Source organism: Trichechus manatus, unplaced genomic scaffold, assembly GCF_000243295.1.
Source record: "Trichechus manatus latirostris isolate Lorelei unplaced genomic scaffold, TriManLat1.0 scaffold00010, whole genome shotgun sequence".
Lineage (NCBI taxonomy): Eukaryota > Metazoa > Chordata > Mammalia > Sirenia > Trichechidae > Trichechus > Trichechus manatus.
In genome coordinates, this window is record NW_004443946.1 from 1,895,306 (window position 1) to 1,904,145 (window position 8,840).

Genomic DNA, 8,840 nt, shown 5'->3' on the forward strand with positions numbered 1-8,840 from the left:
CCAACCTTTCAGTTAGCAGTCAAGCACTTTTAACCACTGCACCACCAGGGCTCCTTAAATACACCAATACTACATAAATAAAGTATCCTTTGTTATAAAGAACCCCCCTGCAATGTTTCACTTTTTTATTACCTTCAATGAAGGATGGATTTTGTCCACAGGCAGTAAGAGAGGATTTCTTCGTTTTCGTTTTTCTATGGCAGATTGTGCATCAGCAATAGCCCATTTATCAATTGGATGGGGAAAGGTCTTTTGAACTCGTTCCTGTTCAGATCATAACAGTACCATTGTAGTATTAATTTTCGTAGAAGTCCTCGTAAGTGGAAAAGTCATATAAAATTCAACTTTATCACTATCCTTAATGCTAGCAGGTAATAGTGACATAGTATGTTCTGATTTCTATAATAAATGATTTTTTTGGTTAAAAAAAAAAATCAACAGAACTATGAAGATTTTCCATATATTCCATAGACACATCCAAACTCCCTGGGGGACTGAATTGCTGGGTGGAGTGCTGTTGGGACCATGGTCTCAGGGAACATCTAGCTCAATTGGCATAACACATTTTATAAAGACAATGTTCTACATTCCACCTTGGTGAGTAGTGTCTGGGGTCTTAAAAGCCTGTGAGCGGCCATCTAAGGTGCTCCACTGGTCTCATCCCTTCGGGAGCAAGGGACAATGAAGAGAACAGGATACAAGGAAAAGATTAGTCTAAAGGACTAATGGACCACAGCTACCAAGGCATCCACCAGACTAAGTCCAGCACAGCTAGATGGTGCCTGGCTACCACTGACTGCTCTGACCAGGATCACAACAGAGGGTTCTGGACAGAGCTGAAGAAGGATGTAGAACAAAATTCTAACTCACAAAAAAAACACCAGATTTACTGGCCTAAAGGAGACTGGAGAAACCCTGGAGTATGGCCCCTAGACACCCTTTTAGCTCACCCCCCCAGACACCCTTTTAGCTCAGGGGTGAAGTCATCTCCGAGGTTCACCCTTCAGCCTGGGAGTAGACAGCCCCATAAAACCAAACGGGACTGGTGAGGTACAGCAGTCCAAGGACGGGGGCCGGAGGGCGGGGAGGACGGGGAAGCTGGTGGTGGGGAACCCAGGGTTGAGTGAGGATAGTGTTGATGTGTTGTGGGGTTGTTGGCCATTGTCATTGCGCAACATGTGTACTGTTGGATGAGAAACTATTTTGTTCTGTGGACCTTCATGCAGGGTGAGAGTGGCAGCACAATTGGAGGAGCGTGGTCGATGTCACTGAAAACTATGCATGTGGAGGTTTTTGAAGTGGTGTGTCTTTGGCTATGTATATTTTCACCAAAAAAAAAAGGTCGAGAGGGCAAAGGTTGACATGTTGTGGGGTTGTTGGTCAGTGTCACGGAACAATGTCTGTACTGCTGTTTCATGAGAAACTATTTGTTCTGTGGGCCTTCACCTGAAGTGCAAAAAAAAAGAAAAAGAAAAAAAGATTTTCCACATAATTCCTATGGGTAAAGAGAAAGGTAAAGTAAAAAAAAGCTTAAGAGTATGCACAATTAAGATGGAACTGGAAAAAGTAATAATATATAGGAGAGGTTAACACTAACATGAAATAGTGTATCAGTGATTTTCCAATAAGGTTTCTTAGGTTAAAATTATTTACTTAGGCAAACCTGTTAACTCATTATTAATAATTATTATGCACTCACTTTCCTTTTATTAATCTAGATGTTCAAATATAGACAAGAATTTAGAAGAACAGATATTATGTACCTCTTGGAGGATCAACTGGATGGAGGAGCTCAGAATGATTTAAGGAAATACATCTCTTGGCAAAAACAATCCAAGCCTTTTGGATTACCATTGTGGTTCATCTAATCTTAACTAGTGACTGGCATGAATAAGGAAGACTACTAATTATAGAATCAAACCCCAATTTGGCAGAGTTCCCTATTTTTAAAATTATATTCTCAGCTTTTAGCATATTTAGCTATTGAAAAGTATGTTTTTAGCATATTTAATGTTCAAATCTTACAGCACAGAGCAGAGAAACAAATGTTTTAATTCTAAGAGTCTCTGAAAATCTTAATATTTCAATCACTCCAAATTAAGATTTTCCTTTACACTGGAAGTTATTTACAAAAAACAATCCTCAAAAGAATGTATATAATTTGTGTGTGTATGTAAATTTACGTAAGAATGTCTATATCTAAGCAATATAGTATAAAAGTAATTTTTTAAAGCTGTTCTGACACACATTTCTAATAATCTAAAAACACTTCCATGTAACAGAACCAAAGCAAATATCTGAGTACTAATTCACATGTATTCTTTTAAATATGTATCTTTTTTTAAATCAATGAGCAAATATTCTTTAAGATTTACAGTAATTTTTTATTGAGGTAATACTTCTGTGCAGTGAAATGTACGTATCTTAAGCATACAATTCAGCGAATTTTGATAAATGGTTACATCTGTGCAAACACCATGCCAATCAAGACAGAGAACATTTCTATCACCTTGGAAAGTCTCCTGCACCCCATTCCAGTAGAACTCCACCACAGACAACCACCATTCTGATTTCTACACCTTTGGTTTTAGCTGTTTCTGAACTTCATGTAAGGAGAAATCAATCACACAATATGTACTCTTTTGTGTCTGGCTTTTTTTGCTCTATATAATGTCTGTGAATTGTAGCTATGTCATTACATATATCAATAGTTTGGGTGTGAGTGTGTTTTATTACCGAGCAGTATTCCATTTTATGAATATACCACAATTTGTTTACCCATTCTCTTATTGATGAAATTTGGGTGTTTTTAATTTTGGGCTATTAAAAAATAAAGTCACTAACATTCCTGTGTAAGTTTCTGTGAGCATTTATTTTCATTTCTCTTGTGTTAAATGATGAGAATTTCTGGGTCATAGGCTAAATATACATTTAACTTTATAAGAAACGGCCAAACAATTTTCCAAAGCGGTTATACCATCTTACACTCCCACTAGAAATGTGTAAGTGTCCTAGTTGCTCCACATCCTCACCAACATTTGCTGTTGTCAATCTTTTAATTTTAGTTCTTTTACTGGGTGTGAAATGTTATCTCATTATGCTTTTAATTTCTATTTCCCTGATGATTTAAGAGTTTAAGCACCTTTGCATATGCTTATTGGCCACTAGTATACTTTCTTTTTGTGAAGTGTTCGTTCAAGACATTGCCTATTTTTGGGGAGGAGGGTGTCTTTTTGATATTGATTTGCGTTTTTAACATTCTGGATACAGGTTTTTTTTAAGGAGTATGTATTGTGAACATTTTCTCCTAGTTTGTGACTTACACCTTTTTATTTTCTTATCAATTTTATTCTTTAATAGTTATTGTGTTCTGAGTTTTCCCTAAAAAAAAAAAAAAAAGACTGCCTAACCCCAGGTGGTCATGAAGACATCCTCCTATGTTTTCTTGTAGAAACTTGAGACTCAGCTTTTACATTTAAGGCTATGATCCATCTCAAATTAGTTTTTGTGTGTGGTGTGAGATAGGTTCCAAGGTTTATTTTTTTCCATAAATTTATCCAGTTCTTCTAGCACTCTTTTTGCTCAAAAACTTTCCTTTCTCCCACTGAATCGCCAAAATATCAAATGTCATAAATACATACATACATACACATAGAAAACATATCACACATAATTTCAAAAGTTTCAGTTTACATAATAGTTTTAGAATGATATAGATTTAGATACAAAAATTAATTTGCATAGTGGTTCAGTGACTTTTTAGAACAGCAAAATAGTTTTTACCTCCACATCTTGAACAGTCCTTGGTTGGGCCATGCATAATTTATTAAGTAGTTGAAAAATCAGGTCTTCAATATAATAGAGAGACTCTTCATTAGCTGAGAGGTTGGGGTGTACTTGCTCCTGAACCTTTAAAAAAAAAAGGTTTCAGTTAAAGTACTGGCAAAATAATATGTACTAAACAAAAGCTAAAGAGAATTTTATATATAATTAATATACCAATATAATTGTTACAAGAATGCAGACATAAAACACAAAACTGGAGAATAAAAATTGTTACCTGTTGGTCTTTGTAAACTTTTCTTAACCCACAGAACAATGGTTCTCAAACTTTTTTGGACCTCCCACCCTTTGAAAATTTATTGAATGCCATTGAACTATTCCCTTCCTACCACCAAAAAGTATACTAGTTTTCCTATACAATTTCAGGGAAATCCTGGATGCCCTAAAGTCAACTAATAGATCCAGCAGAAGTCTATGAACACTACATCTTGAATCTCAGCAATATAGGTCCTCTGAAAAATCATAAACAAGTTGCTATCGAGTCAGACTCATGGAGTCACATCATGTGACACAAACATCTTGTGTGTCAGAGTAGAACTCTGCTCTATAGGGTTTTTAATGGCTAATTTTTCAGAAGTAGATCACCAGGCCTTTCAAGGCGCCTCTGGGTGGACTTGAACCTCTAACCTTTCGGTTAGCAACCAAGTGCATCTGCACCATCCAGGGACTCCACTACACTAAAACAAGGGTATATAAATAAAAAAAAAAAAAAAAATGAGATACAGGAAATGAAGCAAGCAATATAGAAGAAAGGCAAAAGGAATGTACAGGATGAAGGGAAACTGTAACATGAGAGCTGAGCAACAGACATAAAGATTACCAGTCCAGACTGGAGCACGTCAGAAGGCTTTGGGAGAAGATAAAATTGATAAGAATATCTGATAGACTTAAAAACATTAAGAGGCTATTTAGACAACTGGTAGAGAGTTTGAACTTGAATTAAGAAGTACATAGAAAACTACACAAACAAGAAAACAAGACTATTAATTCCAGTAAAAGTATAAAGATAGGTAAGAAAGAAAAAATGGCTTAACTATAAACAGCATTTATGGAATCAAAATAATATAATATAAACTTTAAATACTGACCTAATCAAAATTATGATATACGCTGGGGAAAGGAGAAGGCAGGAAGTATGTACCTGTGTGGTAAGATGTATGTGGCTGGCTGAAGGGGGGATGTGTATGTGTACTAAAGGATGTTAAATCCTCACCTTCCATGGTAGGAAGTCAACAAATAATGATCAAAACAGAAAAATCAAGAAGTAGCAATGTAAGCACATTTTTTTCCCTTTGAAATAACTCATTTAAAAAACTTGAAAGTGGTCATTTCTAGGAAGCAGAAAATTGTGTAGATAGGTGAGAGGCACTGCTATTTTTCAGAGCTAATCATCTTTTTATTTGTATGAATAATTTTGATAAAATACAAGCTAATTAGACGAAAAATAATTTGAAATGGGAAGGAGGAAAAAGGAAGGACACATGAAAGTGAAGACAATAGAATACTATTTCTGAAGAAGTTCAGATAAGAAAAGTCAAAGTAAGTCGGAAATTCATAAAGGATCAACATCCAAAAAGGCAGGCTTTACAATATTTTTCTTATAAGTTCAAGATAGTTTTTTTTTTAATAAATTAATATTTCCTCTTACACCCCACACTTCTTTAACAGGACAAAAGGAAACTTAATTGCATGTTACCATACACTTCCATTGAAGCCCTGGCGGCACAGTGGCTAAGAGCTCAGCTGCTAACCAAAAGGTCAGCAGTTCGAATCCACCAGCCGCTCCTTGGAAATCCAACGGGGCAGTTCTACTCTTTCCTATAGCGTCACTGTGAGTCGGAAGTGACTTCCTATTAGATCAATGGAATAAAAGAAGATTTTCTTACAATAAACATTTGTATTGGAAGTGTAACAGTAGACTTAATAAGAATGTTTCTTGTAATATTCTTCCATAAAAGCCAAGGGTAAAGTATTAAAAACTACTGCGTGAAAATCATTGTGAATGAGAATTAAGATAATGTCTAACTGGTATAGACTTTTTTTCTGTCATCATGATTTTGGTAAATAACCTAAAAAGCAACTTTAACACTGAGCAAAGTTTCTTATGCCAAACTTCTTAACTTCAAATATAAAAGCAGTCATAAAAATGAATATAAAATGTTAAAATCCCACCCATAAACACTCTAATATGATATCAAGATGACAATAACAGATAACCATACTTTGCATTTCCACAGTATTTACTACCTCACCACCTTAACAGTCGACAAAATTACCACAAAATTATCGACAAAAAAACTCAAATGTATATCAACAGTTGAATGGATAAGCAAATTGTGATATAGCCACACAATAGAATATTACTAAGCAATAAAAAGGAATAAACTATTAATAAATGCAACAATATGGATGAACCTCAAAATAATTATGCAAAATTTCATTATGTGGTGGATTACACTGATTGATTTTCTAATGTTTAACCATCCTTGCATACCTGGTATGAATCCTACTTGGTTGTGGTGTATTATTTTCTAGATATGAAAGACTAGACAGAAGAAAAGCAATTAAAATAATCTTAATTGTTTAACAGTAGATTAATAAGTCAGACCTGTATTTTTGTTACACCATTATCTTCAAATTGCCAGAAGACATTTCCTTACACATACACTGCAAATAGAATCGTCATAATATTATAGATCCATGTATAGATACACATAAGTGTTTTAGCTTTAAATTATTGTTTACGCTGATAAAACACTAGATTTGACAAGTTACAGAAATATTATTTCCTAATTTATGTTTCTCACTTCTCTACATAATCAAAAAATCTTTGCTATGGCATTTGTTCTATCAACTAACATTCAAGTTTCTGGTACAACTAAGAAATAAAACCCTTTGGTTACACAGTCTGATTGACATAGATTTATGTCAAATTCTCCATTTCACTACCAAGGATTTTTGCAAGGATGCAAATGTCTAAAACACCAAATAAGAATACTGAAGATTTTTTGTTATGAAGGAGTTAAAATTCAATTTCAAAAGAAAAAAAAATTTCATTGTAAAGATATACACTAACACTACAAAATATTGCTGAGAGGAATTAAAGTAGACCTAAATAAATGAAGAGGTAAATCTTATTTACGGGTTGGAAGACTCAGTATTGTTAAACCTCAACTCTTCTCAAAGTGATCTATACATTCGACATAACCCCAAACAAAATTCCAGCAGCCTTTTTTGTAGAAATTGATAAACTGATTCTAAAATTCTTATGGAAATGCAAACGCCCTAAAATAACCAAAATGACCCTGAAAAAGATCAAAACTGGGGGGCTAACATTACCTGATTTCAAAAATTTTTATAAAGCTGTATAATCATCATAGTGTAGTACTGACGTAAAGATAAGCAAATATCAGTGGAACAGAAAAGAAAATCCAGATATAAACCCACACACATGATATGAACAACTGATTTCTGATGAAGGTACAAAGGCAACACAATGGAGAAAGGACAATGATGGTGAAACAACTGGATATCCATATGCAAAAAATAAATGTAACATATACAAAATTATACAAAAATTATCTCACCATATACAAAAAATTAACTCAAAATGGATCACAGATCTAAACGCAGAAACTAAAACTATAAAACTTCTAAAAAAATAGAAGAAAATCTTTCTAACTCTGCATTAGGCAAAGATTTCTTAGCTGTTACACTTAAGGCACAGTTCATAAAGAAAAAATGAACTTCATGAAAACTTAAAACTTTCGCTCTTTACAAGACACTATTATGAAAATGAAAAGACAAGCTGCAGTCTGGAAGACAATCTTATGAGACTGCATATCTCATAAAGGACTTGTAACCAGACACATAGGAAGAACTCTTAAAACGCAAGAATAAGAAAACAAACAACTCAACAAAAAATGAACAAAAGATCTGAACAGACACTTCACCAAAGATACACAGATGGAAAATAAGAACACAAAAAAATGCTCAATAATATTAATCATAAGGGAAATACAAATTAAAACTACGAGACACCATTACACACCTATTAAACCAGCTGCCGTTTAGTTGACTCCAACTGATGTGAAACTATGTGTGTCAGAGTAGAGCTGTGCTCTGTAGGGTTTCCAATGGCTGATTTTCTGGAAGTAGACAGCCAGACCTTTCTTCTGAGGGGCTTCTGAGGTAACTCGAACCTCCAACCTTTCGGTTAGCAACCTAGCTCATTAACTCTTTGCACCAGCCAGGGACTTCACACACCTATTAAAACCAAAAACCTGTTGTCATTGAGTCGATTCCGACTCACAGTGACCCTATAGGACAGAGTAGACTGCCCCATAGGATTTCCATGGAGTGGCTGGTGGATTCAAACTGCCGACCTTTTGGTTATTAGCAGCCAAGTTCTTAACCACTGTGCCACCAGGGATCTCACACCTATTACACCCAAACCCCACTGCCATCAAGTAGATTCCGACTCATAGAGACCCTATTTCAAAAAAAACAAAAACTCAAACCCGTTGTTGTTGAGTCGATTCCAACTCATAGAGACCCAACAGGGCATAGCAGAACTGCCCCATAGGGTTTCCAAGGAGTGCCTGGTGGATTCAAACTGCTGACCTTTTGGTTAGCAGCCATAGTGCTTTAGAATGACTAAATTAAATACCAAGTGCTGACAAGAGAAACTGGAACTCTCCTACACTGCTGGTGGGAAGGTAAAGCTGTACAACCACTTTGGAAAACAATTTGATGATTTCTTAAAAAGTTAAACATACGCCTACTATCTGATCCAGCTATTTCACTCCTAGTTATTTGCCAAAGCAGAAAGGAAATATATGGCCATACAAAGACTTGTACATGAATGTTTATAGCCGCTTTATTTCTAATAGCCAAGAACTGAAAACTCAAATGTATATCAACAGTTGAATGGATAAGCAAATTGTGATATAGCCACACAATAGAATATTACTAAGCAATAAAAAGGAATAAACTAT

General features: G+C 35.0%; 1 protein-coding gene across 5 annotated transcripts in view; it reads right to left on the minus strand.

Moving 5' to 3' along the window:
* The window catches only part of SOS2 (SOS Ras/Rho guanine nucleotide exchange factor 2), an 86,597-nt gene that overhangs the window by 58,565 nt on the left and 19,192 nt on the right, over positions 1 to 8,840 (minus strand). For 3 of the 5 annotated variants that reach the window (XM_023726151.1, XM_004370842.2, XM_023726152.1), the window contains exons 2-3: positions 3,784 to 3,909; positions 133 to 264 (exon numbers count right to left, since the gene is read on the minus strand). In XM_023726151.1, the coding sequence (XP_023581919.1) occupies positions 133 to 264; positions 3,784 to 3,909 (258 nt within the window). Of the gene's footprint in view, positions 1 to 132; positions 267 to 3,783; positions 3,910 to 7,894; positions 8,043 to 8,840 lie in introns of those variants that run through there. The other 2 variants (XM_023726150.1, XM_023726153.1) reach the window with 2 other exon arrangements.